Raw genomic sequence first — 19811 nt, 5'->3', positions numbered from 1 at the left:
CCCCACATCTGGGAGCCTGCCTCTCCCTCTCTCTCTCTGCCTGCTTCTCTGCCTACTTGTGATCTCTCTGTCAAATAAATAAATAAATAAAATCTTAAAATAAAATAAAATAAAACCATCTCAAGAAGGATTTACTCTTAGGTGGGTAATCCAAGGTCATCATTATGAACACCAATTATTATTGTACAGTGTGAATAGCAATCTCATTGTATAGTATTTTGGTTTTTCGATTGGCTGATATCTAAATATAGTTTGCTGCATCATTCTCCTCTGTATTTGTAATGCTCCTGGTGATCATTATCTACAGAATAGTAGTTATAAAAGGGGGGGTCACTATTAATTAGGCATACACACTAGGCAGAATGGAAAGAAGCTTTGCTAACTCATAGAATCAATGCTAACTTTCTGAGAGATACAAATAATGTTACATCCACATGAGATTATTGAATCTCATCTGATGTGAATCAGATGTGCACTTCCAGCAAAAACTTGTTACTGAGTCTGAGAGTTTATATTATAGGTCTAAGGTAGACACTGATTTCTGGAAGTATGGTACCTCAAAATGGCACCATGATCTTATAATAAAAATAACTTGTTACTTCTGTGGGGTGAGATTTTGGGGACATTTCACTTATATTTCTGGGGTTAGTTTGTTGTGTGTATTGTTTTTGCAAAAAAAAAGAGATGAAATATAGTTTTTAATTAAAGAGCTTTTTTAAAGAGATTTTTTAAGTGCCTCATTGCACCTATTGCAAAAATAAATGTGCTATACAGCACCTTTTGTGTTAATTGTGCATCACTAAATGATTGTCTTTCAAATATACCCAGCCATTTTCATAGGCACCTGATCACCATGATTTTGACAGGGTTTTCCAAAGCCTCTTTCACCAACAGATATGATTAATTTTGTATTCTATGTTTATTGTTGTTATTGCTTTTAGAAATAGCAAGAAATATCAATGTCCATGAGGCCTTTAATATATTAATATAAATAATTTTACCTTATTGTGAAATTGATATTTTCAATATTTATCCCCCAAAGCAGCCCTAGGTAAAAAGTCACCCATTGCCTGCACTTCTGAACATTAAGAGAACCCTGATCTTTTTCACCTAAATAAGACTGTTTCCTGAGTTAAAATTCCTAAAATGAGGTCTTGCTATTTCATTCTCTATCCCAATTCCACTAGAAAAAAAAAAATAACTTCATCACCTACAAGATTAGGACCAAATTCTTTTGCCAGGTCAGCTCTGGCCCCAGAATATTAACCTGTACTTATCTACTTCCTAGTATGTATTCTCTGCCACTATCCCCCCAAAATGTGCTGGGGCTTCTTTGTTTTATACCTCTAAGCCTTTTAAACAGTATGGTGCTTCCTCTAAGATACTTGACAAATATTAGCTCATTTAATTTTCATAACAACAACCCTAGAAGATTGGTAGATGAGGAATGTGAGGCACAGTTAAGTGACCTGCCTAGGTGATGGCCAGGATTCAACCTGGACAAGACTGGATCCAAAGTCAAGGGGTGCTTAACCACTAAAAATATTACCTTTGGTCCCAATGTATTCACCATCTGAAATGTCATTGCTCCTCCTCCACTGTCTATTTGAATTTTACTATATATCCCTTCAGACACAGCTCAAGTAACACTTGCATGAAGTCTTTCCTTAGCTACTCCATCCTATACACTTTTTCTCTTGCTCTGGCACTTTAGGAAACACTCCGTATTGTTTAAATGTTAGTATGTGTCATCTCCCCAACTAGTAACCACTTCCTATACTTTCCACATGCCCCAAAGACCCTTTCATAGTATAGTCCAAGTGGCAAATACTCATTAAATACCTGCTAAATGAATATGTAACCCCAAACTTTGAAAAAGTCCTATGTTTATGTTTTGCAAAGAGTAAAAAATTTTATTTCCAACTTATCTTACATTTGGGAGAGTCAGAACACCTATTTACACTTAGCCCCTCACCCTACTCCTCCCACAACTCAAAAGTCCTGCTTAGAATTTCTCTGCAAAGGACAAACTTTTTTTTAAGACTTTATTTATTTATTTGACAGAGAGAGCGCGCACAAGTAGGCAGAGCATCAGGCAGACAAAGAGTGAAGCAGGCTCCCCGCTAAGCAGAGAGCCCGACATGGGGCTCGATCCCAGGACCCTGAGATCATGACCCGAGCTGAAGGCAAAGGCTTCACCCACTGAGCCACCCAGGCACCCCTAGGACAAACTCTTTTTGCCAGCATCCTTGCTCTCATGCACAGAAGCCATAATAGTAAGAAATTATCCGCATCCCCTGATACAGCATCTAGGAATAGAATTGCACAATATAAAAAACGATACGGGGAAAGAAAGCAAGGAATGATTATTTCTAGAAAAAGGGGGTAGGTGGGAAAGTGCCAGCAATTTGCCAAAGACGGAAGTGCATTCCAAATCTGGGAAACCAGGTGTTCTGGCTTGGACCTCATGGAAAGACTGGAAGTGGAATGTAGCCAGAGAATCCGGAAGGCTTAGTACCTAGTAGCCTAAAACAGGAGAACAAGATGCGGTATTATGGCCAAGCTTTGTGAGGTGTTCTTATCAGTTCCCGCCCTCGACACAGCGGCAGCACCGGCCACAACCGCCAAGCAAAGAGGCCCCATTGCTCCCTCCTTGGACAGCTTTCTAAACTCGCTCAGCGGAAAGCACTGCTACCAAGCCGAGGAAACTTGCTAACACCTCCCGCCGCGGTCTTTGCAACAGTGCCGACAGCCAGGCGCAGGCGCAGGCGCAAATCTCTCGCCATAAGAGCCAATCGCAATGCGGCGCTGAGTATTACGCCTGCGCAGTAGGCCTCCAGCCGCGCTTCCCCTTCCCCTGCTTTAGCAGGCCAGTTTAACTGGCCAATGCCCTCCCGGAGCTGGAAGGAGGAGCCTGCGTATAGTGCGTGTGAGGGGAACTGGGGGGGTGGAACGGGCTGGGGCCCACGGTGTTTGACCCGTCGGTCGGTCCGTGAGAAGAAAGGCAAGGAGGTGGTACAGAGTACCGGTTGCCGAAATGTTCCGGTGTGGAAGCCTGGCAGCAGGTGCTTTCAAGCAGAAGCTGGCACCCTTGGTGCGGACAGTGTGCGTCCGAGGCCCGAGGCAACGGAACCGGCTCCCAGGTGACTGACCCATTCCGGGCAACCCCAACCTCGCAGACCAAGGGCCTGGGTTCCATAGGCTCCCTGTGCCTCGTAGTCCTTCCCCCTGTCTCCTTTCCGGGAAAAACTTAACCCACTCACAGCCGCGTGAATTCTGAATTGGCGGGATCCAGACCGTGAGTTTCGCAAGCCGTGCCGACCTGACCTTCAAGGGATTTGAACCCAGTAGTCCACTTGAGGCCTTTTCCTGGTAGGGTTTGCTCTTCAGGGGTAACAGAACAGTTGGCTTTCTCGTATTGTCCAGTATCACCTCCCGGCTACCTCCGGTCTGTGTTTTTAGAGCAATGAGGTCAAGTAGACTTTGTCGTTTACCAATTGCGAGACTTGAAACAAGGCATTTAAGCCCGATGTCTTAGTTCCTTCTGTAAATTAGTATATTACCTGTTCTGCTTCCCAAACTCCAGATGAGATCCATAGATTTGAATGCCCTGTAAAAGAGAAACAGTACAGTTCAAGTAAGGAGTCAGTCGATTGTGTGCCAGGCACCGGAGAGTCGACCCAGAATTAATTTGAAACGTCTGGTCCTTGTAATTCTTAGTGGTCTTTAATGCTTCAACGAAACAGTTTGCAGCGCGCATTGTATTTGCTCTCCGTGAAGTTGTTACACCAGATTTTAGAGCTGGAAGGGATTTTGTGGTAAAGCTCAACCCACTCACTTTATAGATAATAAATGGAGACACAGAGAGGTGAAATTATTTGCCCAAGGTCACATACCTAATTAATAGGTAGAGCAAAAGATAGTTTGTCAGTCTCTGGGCCCCTAATCCATTTGCTACAACTCTACATGCTTCCTAAATTTTGACCTCAAAAGGTTAAGAATGCGTATGATTCCCCTTTAGCACACTGTGCATGAGATAACCATGAACTTAATCTTGAGCATGTCTTGGGCTTGCTCATTTTCAAACTGCACAACCTAATGGGGATAATGAATTATCCACCTGTAGGAGGTGCTGGGTTTTTTAAAATCTGTTTTTGAATGACCACCTGGGGACATTCACTTTGCAATGTCAGAAGTTATCCTTGAGGCCTTTCCAATGTGGAACCACCTTCTGGGTGCTTTATTTTTTTTTATTTTTTTTTAAGATTTTATTTATTTATTTGACAGGCAGAGATCACAAGTAGGCAGAGAAGCAGGCAGAGAGAGAGAGGAGGAAGCAGGCTCCCTGCAGAGCAGAGAGCCCGATGCGGGGCTGGATCCCAGGACCCTGAGATCATGACCTGAGCTGAAGGCAGTGGCTTAATCCACTGAGCCACCCAGGCGCCCCTTCTGGGTGCTTTAAAAATAAAATGTGGAAAATACTTCCTTAGAGTGTTTGCAAATGTGCATTTGAACAGTTTTTCCAGTGGCTATACCTCAAGAAAATGTTTCCTAATTTGTGTATCTGAGGACATACCCTAAAACAAATTGTTCTTGGAACTTAAAAACCTCTGCCTTAGCTTGTAAACTAATATCCCATCTATGGTGTCATCTGTATGAATTTTATGCATTGAAATGCATTGAAATGATAGTGCTCTATGTAAGCTGTATAGAAATTTACACAGAAACTTAGGTAACCTGAAGATTTTCATCCATACTAGCCTTTCAGACTTTGTGTACTTATTTTGATTAGAACTCACAACTTTTATCAGTGCTCTGAAGCCTAACCAAAAGTTCTTATGTAAATAAGTATGGATTTTTAAAGTTATCTTGATTTATTAGATATTTGAAGGTGGTTGGTGATATTAGAACTGTTGAAAAATACAGACTCAAAATGGTTTTTTTCACTGCATGATTTTGTTTGAAGACAGTCTGCTGTAGAATATATTTTAACTTCTTGACATAACCCATCCATCTCTTTGCATACACTTACTCTTTGTCCTTTGGACATCATATGCCTTTAGAAATGGGCAGGATGGGGTTACAATTCAAAAAGAAATGATTCTGTCATTTTTAGGAACTAACCCTGTTTTGTAGCTTGATTACTAATTGCTTATAATCTAATTTCTTTTTCACATTATAGCAACTGCCATATGTTTTTGCATAGAGAGGGGAGAGGCGCTTTTTGTTTATATGCCGTTTCCCCTTCCCTTTTTTCTCCTCCCATCTCTTAATTCTTTGTCAGGATGTTAGCAAACTTGACACCCAGCTTAAAATGATCTCATCCACATCTGTCAGCATTGTCAGGTTCATTTTCATTATATGCTGCCTTTTGCCTTAAAACCTAATTGTTATTATTTGTTTACTTACTTTATTTGGATGCTCTGCCTCTTTCCAGAAATGATTGAAGGCAATTGATACTACTTTATGTCTGCATTCGGCACTGAGGAGCAGATAGGTTAAGTAATAGATATTTTCTGTTCTGTGGTATTTTATTTGGTTACCAAACATTGTGCTGCCCATGTGATCAAACTGATCACTGACTCCTGACCTGAGGGTCAAATGTTTAAACATTTTTCTCTACTCAGAATCCTTCTCACCTCCCTAAAAAGGAAACTGGACTCCTCGTGGGCAAGGATCCAGACTCCTGGGAACTGCCAAATGACACTTTTTTTCCCAAGCCTAGAAGATGAGCCCTTCCCCACTTTTTCTGCTGAGGCAAAGCTTTCCAGAAGAAAATCCGTGGCAAGTCAGCCTTTTCTGCATCCAGTTAATAAGTTGTATTTTCTAGACATTTCCTAATATTTTAAGGGAGTTGCTGCATATTGTAACTTTTTTCTAGATCATGTTTCTAAAAGTTACCTGGCCCAGCAAATCAAGTAGAGAGCTGACCCCAAACCTACTGAATGAGAATGTCCTGGAAAGAGCCCTGGGAATTTTTATTTTAACCAGCCCTTGATGTAATTCTTATTATCAGGCAAGTTTAGATACCGTTTTAAGGCTTAAACAGATTGAGCAACCTTGAGTCTCTTGTGTGATTTTTATTAAGCCCATTTTCTGATACTGAGAATAATGGCAGCCTTTGTCCCCTCCTATACTACATGCTACCTGAGACCAAGGATTAGGTCCTGTTTTTGTGTCCTCAGTGCTTTGGATAGTCTCTGGCACATGATAAATTCTTAGGAGCTGAACTCTAGTACTGTGAAGGACTTAAATTTGTAGAACACAGTGAGATTGCTTTTTTGTCATCTAAATCATTTTTCTTCTGGTGCCTTTATTCAGAGTGGTTCACACTACACTCTAGTTCTATTGCTACTGTGATTCATCTAAAATAAAAGCAAGGGCGATGCTAAAGAAAAGTTGGGGAGATGATAAAGGGATATAGTTGCTGCATTCCTTATAAAGGTACCTAGTTACAGTGGACAGGTCATGGAGGCTTGTCCTGTCTTGTGTTTTATCCACGTCAAAAACAGTTTGACATTCAGAAAACAAGACTCAAGAGCACATGAACCTCTTAACTGAGAATCCTAGGAGCCTCGACTGTGTGGATGTATTTCTGGAAAAGGCTTTCTGGGAGTATGAAAAAAACCAGGAGATTATGAAATCTACAGAAATGAACTTGCTAATTTAGGTACTATTCTAATGCTAGTCAGTAGTGTTTGAGGTTACTAATTCATTATTAAGCAACCTGAACTAAATGAGACCTGGCTAAACTTCTTTGCAAAGATTTCTTCAAATGTGCAATCCGTATCATAGAATTGGAGGGAATTTCTGTTTCCTTCCTTCCTTAATTAGTCCAACAAATATTTATCGAGCAAACACCTACTATGTGTTAGGCACTCAATACAGTTATAACAAGAATTGAATCCTTGAGCAATATAGTGAATATAGACAGCAATACTGTATTCTAGTCAGACTTCCTAAGAGACTAGATCTTAATTATTCCAGCCACTAAAAAGAAATGATAATTATGTGATAGAGGTGCTAATTATTGCTACAATGGCAATCATAATATAAATGTGTCAAATTAAAAAAAAAATTAAATCCCAAGTGTGAGGAAGAAAGTGCCACCTCTCTGTGTGGTCTGACTGTGGAAAATCTAAAGGAGAATCTAAAAGAGACTGGTGCTGTGATGAGAAGTCAAGGAGTGAGTTGGCTTCCCACCTAAGCAAGACAAGTGAAAAGACATGTTTAGCCATGATATGAAGTTTTCTAGAATCTTGAAGCAATGGGGGAAAGGTGTAGGAGTAATTTTATGGGTAAAAGAAAACTGGGGGCGGGAGGCAGGGAATATAAACATCCATATAACACTTACCACCTCTTAACAAAATTAAAGTCACTTGGTAGGTATGTAAAAATTCAGTTTCTTTTTTTTATTAATTTTTTATTAACATATAATGTATTATTTGCCCCCGGGGTTACAGGTCTATAAATCATCAGGCTTACACACTTCACAGCACTCACCGTATCACATACCCTCCCCAATGTCCATAACCCAAAAAAATTTTGTTTCTTAATAATAATAGTATATTACATTTCTTTTCAGGCAGTAGTTTAAATGTTAAACAATTTACTTTTTAAAAAATTAATTTACTTTTAAATGTCTTTTTTTCTTTTTGATAAATCAAGGCAGAAACTGCTGAACTTTCCCAAATCTACACTCAGTTTTATCTGTGAAAAGTGAGCAAAAACAATAAGTATATTAGTATTACGTTAAAACAAAGTTGTTGCATCTGGATTTAGGATCTTCTAGAAACTTTTTAAACTACTTATTTTCAGTAAATAAACTTGGGGTGGGGGGGGGACACAACTAAATTCATGGAACTAAACCACGTGGGAGTTTTTTCTACTCATTTTCATTTACCAAGCTCTGAAAGTTGTCAGTCTCTACTTCTGGTGCTTAATCATTTTATGGGTTTCTGAAAATCAAAAGCTTGCCCAGATCAAGATAAGCTTCTCTATCCTTGGATGTTTTCATTTTCATGACTTGTTATTTCCAAATACAAACCATTTTTTTATGTGGTGATGAAGGATTCTAAAGCAGGTAAGAAATAAAAGTAGTAAAGAAAAATACATTTTCACTTCTAAGGGTGTAGGTTTATAGTCTCTTTTCTGTAATTCAGAAATGAAAAGAGAACTAAAAATCAGGTTTTTATAACTCATTTGCCACTGAAACGTGAGCTAAACTGGACAGAAAGGCTGCTTATAATCTTTTGTTCATCCCACTCTGAAATCTTTCATGGAGACATTAATGTGTGTGACTGTGGATTGCTGCTTCTTACTGTGCTGGGTGTTATTTACTGTATGGTATATATACTGTATACTTAAAACCAAACAGTTCTGAGTTCTGGAATATCCATGTTCCCAAGGATTTCAGGTAAGAGACTGCAGCCCTGATTTGGACTTTTTTTACTCTTCTGTGCCCTGAAATTGTGAAAGCAAGGGGGAAAGCTCCATATTTCTAATATGAAATTCTACTTCCGTTGCCCATTCTGTTTACCTTTTAATGCCTGGTCAGACCAGGAAATCCACCTCTAGACCATTGGGTCTCAAAGCAGAATAAGCATCACCAGGGAACCTGTTAAAAATGCAAATTCTTGGGCCCCATTCTAGATATCCTGACTCAGAAACTCTGGGGGGTGGGTCTGGCCATCTGTGTTCTAACAAACACTCCAGAGAGTTCTGATACATGTTCAAGTATTAGAACCACTGCCCTAGATCAGGATTGGCAAATTGCAGCCCACAGGCCAAACCCACATGCTTTTGTATGCAAGCCCCTTGAGCTAAGATTGGTTTTTACATTTTTTTAAGTGGGTGAAAAAATTAAAAATAACTTTTGAGACACATGAAAATTATTTAAACTCCACATTTTGGTGCCCATAAAGTTTTACTAGAAGACAGCCGTGCCCATTCATTTATAAATTGTCTGTGGCTGCTTTTGCACATCAGCAGAGACCATATGGCCTGAAAAGCTGAAAATACTTACTATCTGCTCCTCTACAGAAAGAGTTTGCAAACCCCTGCTCTAAGTCATAGTCAACATGACGAGTATCATAAGCAGAGAAGGTAGTACTGAGACCTTCCTTCATTTCCATGTGTGAGAGTTGTTCTAATCATCAGAAATTCTTTAGTTCTTTGGAAAATATAAATCCACTTAATTTTTTTTTTAATTTTGTGCTTTAGCATTTCTATCTTCCAGGATATGTTAGCTTTCATGAAAGACTGAACTGTGTCCTGGTTAGGTTGTGTTGCAGGGTTTTACTATTTTGTGCAAGGTTTGAGCCAGCTCTTTAAATTACCCCTTACGTGGTGGTTATAATGCTCCCAGGTGGTCTGTAGGTAACTTTTTGTATCTGTTCAGCCATTCTCTGTGATTACTTCATTTTTGGTGAGGGTGTGAAGAGAAAAGTGTTTTGATGAACTGCCCATTTGTTTTTCATTATCTTTTCTGGGACGCTGTGAATTTCCTCCCTGGGCAGCATTAAATTATACTCCTATTAAAACTCCCAACAATTAAAGTGTGTGGAATCTGATATTTGCAGTTATTTGTACAGTTTTGATTACTTTTTTTCTAACTCATTTAAGAGTGAACATCATGCAGCCCAGTGGGCAGTAAGTCTTTACGTGTACAATGCAATGCCCTCTAGTCATTAACATGTATTAACTATTTTATTTTTGTATGTGTGTGTGTCTTAATAAATTGTGTTCCTTAGGCAACTTGTTCCAGCGATGGCATGTTCCTCTAGAACTCCAGCTGACAAGACAAATGGCTAGCTCTGGTGCATCAGGGGGCAAAATCGATAATTCTGTGTTAGTCCTTATTGTGGGCTTATCAACAATAGGAGCTGGTGCATATGTAAGTAGAAAAGCGGCTTGTGTAAAGAAGCTGCCAAACAGCTCCCGTTAGTAGACTCGGTACTACTCTGCTTTAAAACTTTTGCAACTAATTCCCCTTTCTCCTTTTGGAAAAATTTCCAAAAGCCTTCTTTAAAGTGCCTACTGTCTAATAATCCTGTGAGAGCCAATTTGGGAATGACTGAAATTTAATCTCCTCTTGGTTAGCTTTGCTCTTTTCACTTGTCTTTTTACTCATTACGTGAAAGCCACTGTGTTTTCTTAGATTTGACTAATCCACAAAATTGTACCTTTTTCTCTTGGATATGACATACTAACCTGTGAATAGGTGAGAATTCATTGCAGCTCCTTAGCACAATATTTGATTTTGCCCCATTCGTCAAATATTTTATTTTTTCCTCAGCTTGGGATAGACATTCAACAACAACAACAACAATAACAACAGCTTTCAGTCCAAAATATTAAGTCTTCCAAAAAGAAAAGCTATCCCTGAATCTCACCCAAAGACTAAATTATAGAAGTTGGCCTAGTATCTCCAATTTTAGAATGAAATTTGTGTGAGGAGAGAAGTACGGTTTTAAATGCTATATAATATTAACACAGTTATATCTCCTTAAATGAACTCTGAGTAGCTTAGTTGGTCACAGAGGAATTACTCTGTGGTGCTTTTTTTTTTTTTTAACTTAGCAGGGTTTACTGTGACTAAGCAGATCAGTCTAAAGTTGGAGCATGTAAGGTTGAGTGAACCAACTTAGATAACACCTAATAACACCCTTGGTTGAAGGAGGCTGTTTGTTTCACTCCCCAAGAGCAAGTGGTTGAATACCATTATAATTTTAGTTCTTTCCGCATTGGTAAGACGGTGAAATTATCTTGTTCCTTGGTCATTAGGTTATAAAACAGGGAGGTGAAAATGACCTGAAGTTACGTAGATTGTCATTCCCTCACCTGACTGCCAAATGCACAAGAGACAGTTTTTGCCAGTTTTGAATCAGCCCAGAGTAAGCAGGTGAGCTCTGTCCACTAACAGATTCTGGGGAAGTACACATCCTCCTGCAGTCCTGGAGCAGCACTTTTTTCTTTTGTAGCACAGGGTAACCAAAAATGCTTCCCTGCCTTTGTGTTGAATGTTTCTTCATTAATACTTAGTGCTTTTTCTATTTCCTTTTGTTTCTTTCTTGGCCTTATCTTTACCTACAGTTGTGCAGTGTCATCATCTAGGATCCCCTTCTAGATCACTAGCGTCTGCAGGTGCTTCTGTGAAAGATGGCAGCAGCCTAGTATACTTCTTAATTGTAGGAGCAACAGTCACTGGGGCAGGAGTTTATTATGTAAGATGCTTACACTAAAATATATTTCGGGGTAGGGTGGGTGAGACCATGGCACTAATGAAAACTTGATCCATTAGAATACAACGAAATATTCATAGCATGTGCTTTCTAAGTATTTATTAAAGGGACATTGTCAGTCACTAGGAAGCCCTCAAACTTCATCTTTCAAACTGTTGGAAGTCCTAACAGATATATGTAAAGCCATACATTTAATGATTATTTTTAAATCCTCACCATTACCCCTTCCTTTGAAACTTTTACCGAGTTCATAATTCTTTTTAAGATGCTAAATTATATTGTGCTTTAGTGCTGCATACCTAACAAAATAGTCTCAAAGAGTAAATGTCAAATAAGTAAAAGTAACCTGAATGCCATCCATTTTGGATCCTTTTAGGTAAAATGTCATTTTTGTGTTTTGTCAGAAACAATCAACCCTGCTTTTATTGTGAAAAGGCATTTTATTGAATGCTTCTGAGGAGGTCCAAAAAGCCACAGAATGCAGTATTCTCCCCACCCGCCCCCAGCCTCTGTTTCAAAGTAAATTCATTTGGCAGTGTCCCTTTTGTAATCTCTAATTTGGTCAAACTAGTGGCTGAAGTGGTACAAGCTAACACATTCGTGTAGACTGCTTTGGTAAATGCCTCTCATTCATAATTTAGATACCACCCTCCAAGCCTTACTGCTTCCATTTCCTAGCTCTCGACTTTTGCCATCAGTTCCACGTCATTCATTCAAAAATAGATGTAAAGTGTTTGCATCTGATATGTTTCTAAGAGCTGAAACCTATTGAACCTCTGGTTTATGTTGCTGTACCAGAGTTGGATGGCCTTCACAGAGCTGGCCAGGCAAATCTCTTGATGCCAGGCCACGAGACAGGGCCACAAGTCACTGTTGCTTTCTTCTGCCTTGGAAATATCTACGAAGCGCGAGTTCCTCTCAAGCCATTCACTTAAATGCCTCATTGCCCTCTGTGTTTATCCAACACTGGTAATAGTAAAGCTACTAGATTATAGTGGTTTCAGGTTAAATGATAAGCTTTTGTCTACCTACAACTGTTACTGAACTATTCTGTAAAGTTTTATATTGGGTTTTAAGTCGTTTCAAATGTGATCTGCGGTAGCTTGGGTTTTTAATCCTCTGAAATTGGTCGTAGTCTCACAAGAACCGTTAAAACTGTAGAGTTCAGATTTGATGAGATGTGGCTCTAAGCTATTTAGTGTTTGTTAGCCTGCTCTGACCGCCGTAACAAAATAGCACAGATTGGGTGGCTTAAACAACAGAAATGTATTTTCTCACACTCTGGACACTGGAAGTCCAAGATCAGGCTGCCAGCATTGTCAGGTTCTGGTAGGAGCTCTCTCCCTGACTTGACCACCTTCTCGTATGTCCTCACACAGGAAAGAGAGAAAGAGGGTGAACATGAGCCCTGGAGTCTCTTATTCTTTTTTTTAATTCTTTTTTTTTTCCATTTTATTTATTTTTTCAGCGTAACAGTATTCATTCTTTTTGCACAACACCCAGTGCTCCATGCAAAACGTGCCCTCCCCATTACCCACCACCTGTTCCCCCAACCTCCCACCCCTGACCCTTCAAAACCCTCAGGTTGCCCCAACCTCCCACCCCTGACCCTTCAAAACCCTCAGGTTGTTTTTCAGAGTCCATAGTCTCTTATGGTTCGCCTCCCCTCCCCAATGTCCATAGCCCGCTCCCCCTCTCCCAATCCCACCTCCCCCCAGCAACCCCCTGTTTGTTTTGTGAGATTAAGAGTCATTTATGGTTTGTCTCCCTCCCAATCCCATCTTGTTTCATTTATTCTTGACAGAGAGAGAGATCACAAGTAGGCAGAGAGGCAGGCGTTGGGGGCGGGGGGAGCAGGCTCCCTGCTGAGGAGAGAGCCCGATGCGTGGCTCAATCCCAGGACCCCAAGATCATGACCTGAACCGAAGGCAGAGGCTTAACCCACTGAGCCACCCAGGCGCCCCTGGAGTCTCTTATTCTTATAAGGGCACTAGCCCTATCGGATTAAGCCCTCCACTTATTTAGCTTTTATCACCTCCCTAATGCCCCATCTGCAGATACCATCACATTGGGACTTAGGACTTCAGCCTATGAATTGGAGGGGGACACAGACATTCAGTCCACAGTGGTGTTCCTTCATAACCTTTCTCTCTCACATGAGGAAGTGGTCCTAATTTGAGTACAAATACTACCTTAGTGACTCCTGAGTTGGGAGCTCTTTACCACCACCACCGCCCCCAACCCTCCAAAACTACGAGAGCAGAACTAAAGAACAAGGGAAATTTTTCTGAAATGTTTGCTCCGGGTCTGTACTTTTTTTTTTAAGATTTTTTTAAAGATTTTATTTATTTAGGGGCACCTGGGTGGCTCAGTGGGTTAAAGCCTCTGCCTTCGGCTCAGGTCATGATCCCAGGGTCCTGGGATCGAGCCCCGCATCGGGCTCTCTGCTCAGCGGGGAGCCTGCTTCCTCCTCTCTCTGCCTGCCTCTCTGCTCACTTGTGATCTCTGTCTGTCAAATAAATAAATAAAATCTTTTTTTAAAGATTTTATTTAAAAAATCTTTAAAAAATCGTAAAAAAAAGATTTTATTTATTTGAAAGAGAGTGAGAGAGAGCACAAGCAGGGGAAGAAGCAGAGGGAGAGGGACAAGTAGACTCCCCACTGAGGAGGGATCCCAGTGTGGGACTCCATCCCAGAGCCAAAGGCAGACATTTAGGTAACTGAGCCACCCAAGTGCCCCTAGATTTTTATTTACTTATTTGGGGGGGTGGGAGGGGAGAGGGAGAAGCAGACTCCCCACTGAGCAAGGAGCAGGACACAGGACTCGGGATCATGACTTGAGCCAAAGGCACACCCTTAACCAGCTGAGCCACCCATATGCCCCTGGGGTCTGTACTTTAAACCAGTGGTTTTTGTTTTTCACCACAGTTCACAGAAAATTATGTTTTATCTGGCAACCCGTTATATAACTATAAATATATAAAACTCAAAATTCAAAAATAACAGTAGGTATGATATACTTTGATAGTTTTATTCGTGTTTTTTAATGCTGATTATAACCTTACTTAATTGGTTTTATAGTCCCTAATGGGTTGCGACCTCAATTTGAAAAGCACTGATCTGAACAGCACTTCTTTGGCTTAGGCTGCAAATAGGAACTCCTGATTGGCATGGATGTGGGCATTCCTCCTCATCTTGCTTGTGACTTTCTCTAGGATTGTAGACAGATCTGATCTCAGTCCTGTTATTTGTCACTGAGCAGAGCCTAAGTGGCCTTTAGACTATTTTTTAAAGATTTTATTTATTTATTTGACAGACAGAGATCACAAATAGGCATAGAGGCAGGCAGAGAGAGGGGGAAGCAGGCTCCCTGCTGAGCAGAGAGCCCAATGCGGGGCTCGATCCCAGGATGCCAATGCTGGGATCATGACCTGAGCCGAAGGCAGAGGCTTTAACCCACTGAGACCTTTAGACTATTTAATGAGATTTAGTATTGGGGCCCTTTGCCCAACTCGTTCAACTGGTTGTTCAACTGGTAAAATCATATTGCCTCATTAAATGACTTTTTTCCTTTCAGATTTCTTCTGAAATCTGAAGAAATATTATTTCTTCATATTCCATCATATTACTCTGTTTAGAAAAGTTGTCTCCAGTGATATTTTTCACAGATTTGTAGTTTTTCTTAATCCAACATGTATTCATATCACTAATTTGAAATCTGTGCAACCTGGGAATACAGTAACACTTGGGGGAAAAGTAACTTTTTATTTAGTATGTCTATAAACGTTTTTATATCAGAATATTTACTTAAAAACTAGACATATAAACATATGTATATAAATATATGACAGCCCTCATTTTTGTCCTTTCTTCATTAAACCTCAAGATATTTGGGGTGTGTGTGTATACACATACTTACATATACATATACATCTGCTCTACTCACATGTGAAGCTCTTGGGTCTAGCTTTTTTAATCTCTCTCTAGAGATAGAGATCTAGATTATGTCTAGATAAATCTAGGGATCTAGATTTTTTGATATCTCTCTCCATCTGAACATGACCCTAAGTTTATTTCTCTGTTCACTCATGTTGACTAGCTTAAGCCATCTTTTTAGGTAAAATTCCCTTTCTTTCTTTTTTTTTTTTTAAGATTTTATTTAGGGGCGCCTGGGTGGCTCAGTGGGTTAAGCCTCTGCCTTCGGCTCAGGTCATGATCCCAGGGTCCTGGGATCGAGCCCTACATCAGGCTCTCTGCTCAGCAGGGAGCCTGCTTCCCCCCTCTCTCTGCCTGTCTCTCTGCCTACTTGTGATCTCTCTCTCTCTGTCAAATAAACAAATACAATCTTAAAAAAAAAAGATTTTATTTATTTATTTGACAGAGAGAAATCACAAGAGAGGCAGGCAGAGAGAGAGGAAGGGAAGCAGGCTCTCCGCTGAGCAGAGAGCCCGATGCGGGACTCGATCCCAGGATCCCGAGATCATGACCTGAGCTGAAGGCAGCGGCTTAACCCACTGAGCCACCCAGGCGCCCAAAATTCCCTTTCTTAAAAGAAATTTTTTTTTAGGTGTGGGTAAATACTGGAATCATGTATAGTATCTGATGGCAAGGTAAAAACTTCTTTCCTGAAATTAATGTCAGTTGAATTCGGTTTATTAATGTGATGAATTTAGTGGTGAATTCAAGGAATAGCCATTCACTTTCAATACACTGTACTTAATTTTCTAACCCATTCATGCCATATGTTAGATGTTTCCAGGCTGAAAAATGTGAAGTCCACGTCTTAGGGTCCAGTTTCCTCATTACAGCCCACTGCCTAATGCGCTGCTCTGTAAAGCACTCATAGAAATATTCTTCAGGGGTGCTTAGGTGGCTCAGTCAGGTAAGCGTCTGCCTCTGGCTCAGGTCATGATCCCAGGGTCCTGGGATTGAGCCCCACGTCAGGGTCCCTGCTCCGTGGGGAGCCTGCTTCTCTCTCTCCCTCTGCCTCTCCCCCTGCTTGTGTTTGCTCCCTCTCTATCAAATAAATAATAAATGAAATCTTTAAAAAATATTCTTCAGACATGTTTTGTGACACTTCTGATGTCCTTACTTTCTCCTCCAGTTAGTTAATGACGTGTGATTTCAGTTAACATCAGTTACTTAAATTTTCATCTTGTTGAGCCTTTGGGGTACAAAAGAGCAGAAGTAATTAAAACAAGTCATTCTTGCCTGCTCTTTTTAAAATCTCCAATAAACTCGAACACTGTATGTTAAAAAGAAATAGTCATAATGCTAATAGACCCTTCTTCAAGTTGAACAGCTAGGGAAGATACAGATTTGAATAGGCGATTAAGCAAGGTATTTGACTCTTGGTAAATATCTAAGTGTCAAACCAGGATAGACCATTGAGGGAAAGATGAGTTACTCTATAAGACTAGGAAACAGGCGTCATGTTTCAGGGCATTAGCAGAGTAGCCAGCAAAACTTGGGACGTCTACCAAGAACATATAATGTCCCAGAACTGTATAACTTGGTTTCACAGCTAGTATCCACCATAGTCCAAAACCCCTGCCTTCGGCTCGGGTCATGGTCTCGGGGTCCTGGGATCGAGTCCCGCATCGGGCTCTCTGCTCGGCGGGGAGCCTGCTTCCCTCTCTCTCTCTCTCTCTGCCTGCCTCTCTATCTACTTGTGATCTCTCTCTGTCAAATAAATAAAAAAAAAAAAAAAAAAAAAATTTAACCCTGGGGCTCCTGGATGGCTCAGTAGGTCAAGTCTTTGACTTCAGTGCAGGTCATGATCTCGGGGTTCTGGAACTGAGCCCCACATTGGGCTCCCTGCTCAGCAGGGAGTCTGCTTCTCCCTCCCCCCTGCCAATCCCCCCAGCCCTGCTCATGCTATCTCTCTCTCTTAAAAATAAATAAATAAAACCTTTAAAAATAATAAAGTTTATCCCTTTATCCTTTAGTATAAAATGATTTTCTTAAAAACAAAGATTTTAAAAAAGATGGTAAAGACTGTTTAAGAGGGGAGGAAAGTCATTCAGGTATTCATGAATATACATTTGTTGATTTTCTTTTTTTCTTTAGCTGTACCTTCAGACTTAAATATAAGGAAAATTCTTTACATAGCTCCTAAGGAAATTTGAAGCTGGAGCCTTTTTATCTGCATGCCAATGTTCTTTCTAGACCAAGTGTGTACATACCCAATATTTTTTTCTTGAGAAAATAATTTTAACATAGAACTTACTTCAGTAGACAAAAGCTTCTCATTTAATTAAAAGATAATGATATTACTTACAGTATGAGCTAGATTTATGATGACATTTTCTCCATGTTTGGATCTGCAGGCCTACAGGACTATAAAAGATGATCAAAAAAGATATGATGAAAGAATGTCAGGGTTAGGGCTGACACCAGAAGAGAAACAGAAAAGGGCCACATCACCTGGTGAGTACTATTTGAGACTCAATATATGAAGGGCAAGTTAAAAACAGTTTGGGTGCTGTGCTTTACAGATGTCTTACAGACGTGACAATGCTGTGAGATTGTAAATTTCCAGAAACTGTAGAATTACCCCAGACCTGGGAGCAATTTGTTAAGGTATTTGACTGGAATTTGGGATTGAGAATAGTCCCTAATGATGATTGTGATTGGTTGGGGTTTTTTTTAATATTAGACTCTTAAAAGGCAAGTTTTAAACTCAGAAGACAAGCTTGGTGAGGAAAGTTATTGGAAAAGACATAAAGGCCCTTTTTTTTCGATGAGAAAATTCTTTTGGTCTGTTTTTTTCCCCTTTAGAGTCTTTGGAGTTTTCAGGTTGTTAAAGATATATTTGTTTTCCTAAAGCATATAGCACTAGCCGTCACTTCGATCCCCATAACTGGCTTGATTTTTCAGAGAAGAATGTTTTAATCCCTTAATAAGCCCCACAACTTCTGGGTGGGTAATTTATGTTGCTTTCTTCAAAACACCTCCTTTTCCTTAAACATTGTATAATAATCCCCAATTGACCTGCTGGGTTTTCCCCCTTTACTGCTAACAAAAGGTGAAACTGAAGTTGATATTTTCCTATTGGTCATTAGGAAGTTAATGGGAAGAGGAGAAGCTTTCTGATACATTCTAATGTATTTTAGAAATAGCTAGACATTTAAGCTAGGCTCTATTCTGACAGACATAATGGATGAATGAAGTTGGCCAAATCATTCACCTCTTTGGGGGGTATTTTTCACTTAGGAAATGAAAAAGATATTTGCTTTTCTTGTCCCATCAGGCTTTTCTTGTCCCATCAGATTAATGTAGATACAGTGTTTGCTACCTCTATGTGTAGGATTGAAACAAGCGCAAGGTGATTTTTTTTTTCTTAACAGTGGCAAGGAGAGGCGCCTGGCTGACTGGCTCAGTTGGAGGAGCCTGCAACTCTTGATCTTGGGGTCAGGAGTTGAAGCCCCATGTTGGGTGTAGAGATGACTAAGTAAATAAATAAACTTTAAATAGTGGCAAGGAGTCATCTGAGATTTTCAGAAAATTCATCCTGTCTGGTGTGTTGCTTACAGCTCCAGAAGGAGAACCAGTTCCTCAAGTCAGGGTACCAAGTCACGTTCCATTCCTGCTTATCGGGGGAGGCACCGCTGCTTTTGCTGCAGCCAGATCCATCCGGGCCCGGGATCCTGGGGCCAGGGTAAGGCACACACTCTTCTGCTTGGCACGGAGGGTAGTCTGCTAGCACTGAGCCAGGGGCAGCACTTTGACATCCGCCTCTTAAATGACTTGGCTGTGATGAGTATCATTATTTTCTATCCAAAGGTCCTGATTGTGTCTGAAGATCCTGAGCTGCCATACATGCGACCTCCTCTTTCAAAAGAACTATGGTTTTCAGATGATCCGAATGTCACAAAGACGCTGCGATTCAGACAATGGAATGGAAAAGAGAGAAGGTGCGTTCACTTCTGTAAAATGGGCCTGACCGGCAACTTGAACGAAGCACAGGGCATCGGTCAGGAGTCTGCACAGACCATGTGTGGCGCATAGGAGAGCTGCCTTGGCTGCACACCGGAGTCCGCTGTGGTGCACACTCGGCACAGCGTAGAGGCAGCAGGCTCCCGTGGCAGGCGTCCTGGATCCTGTTACCCGATCTGCCAACAAGTGCAGCTGTAAGGTTGGCCTCTGCAGGACTAATAATGTGCCTATTTCCAGGACCTTTCTGTTAGACTTCTGCCATGAAGATTAGCTGGGCTGTGTTGTCACTTCTTACATTACACTTGCCGAGGCGTCTCCAGTAAAAACAAAAGACAAGACTCTGTTCTCTGGCATTTTCCTTGACACCCTAGCAGGCATGCAGAATTGTGGTAGTAGAGTGGGAACACCGTTGGGAAGAGCCTCTTTATTAAAATGTTTGCCTGAAAGACTTGGAAAGATGGGTTCAGATGCCTTCTCCCTCTATAGGACTCCGTGGAGCTCTTGATTCCAGTACCATGTTTTTGGGTTCCAGTTTTTTTCTTACTAGTGATCCCTTTGATACTGGACTAAGTTTTACAGATCTACCCACCTTCCTCACCCCCATTATCATGTTCTGTTCTCAAGCAGGAT

At 40.7% G+C, this 19811-nt stretch overlaps 1 protein-coding gene across 2 annotated transcripts in view; it reads left to right on the top strand.

Annotated features, from left to right (window-relative positions):
* Positions 1-2905: 2905 nt before the first annotated feature.
* AIFM1 (apoptosis inducing factor mitochondria associated 1) overlaps positions 2906-19811 on the top strand; it is a 33059-nt gene continuing 16153 nt past the window's right edge. The window contains exons 1-5 of one of the 2 annotated variants that reach the window (XM_045995475.1): positions 2906-3143; positions 11095-11225; positions 17573-17672; positions 18779-18903; positions 19029-19159. In XM_045995475.1, the coding sequence (XP_045851431.1) occupies positions 3038-3143; positions 11095-11225; positions 17573-17672; positions 18779-18903; positions 19029-19159 (593 nt within the window). In that variant the 5' untranslated portion in view covers positions 2906-3037. Of the gene's footprint in view, positions 3144-9752; positions 9896-11094; positions 11226-17572; positions 17673-18778; positions 18904-19028; positions 19160-19811 lie in introns of both variants that reach the window. The other variant, XM_045995474.1, reaches the window with a different exon arrangement.

Source organism: Meles meles, chromosome X (genome assembly GCF_922984935.1).
Source record: "Meles meles chromosome X, mMelMel3.1 paternal haplotype, whole genome shotgun sequence".
NCBI lineage: Eukaryota > Metazoa > Chordata > Mammalia > Carnivora > Mustelidae > Meles > Meles meles.
Note: the sequence above shows the minus strand (reverse complement) of the source record. Positions and strands in the feature narration are given on the sequence as shown.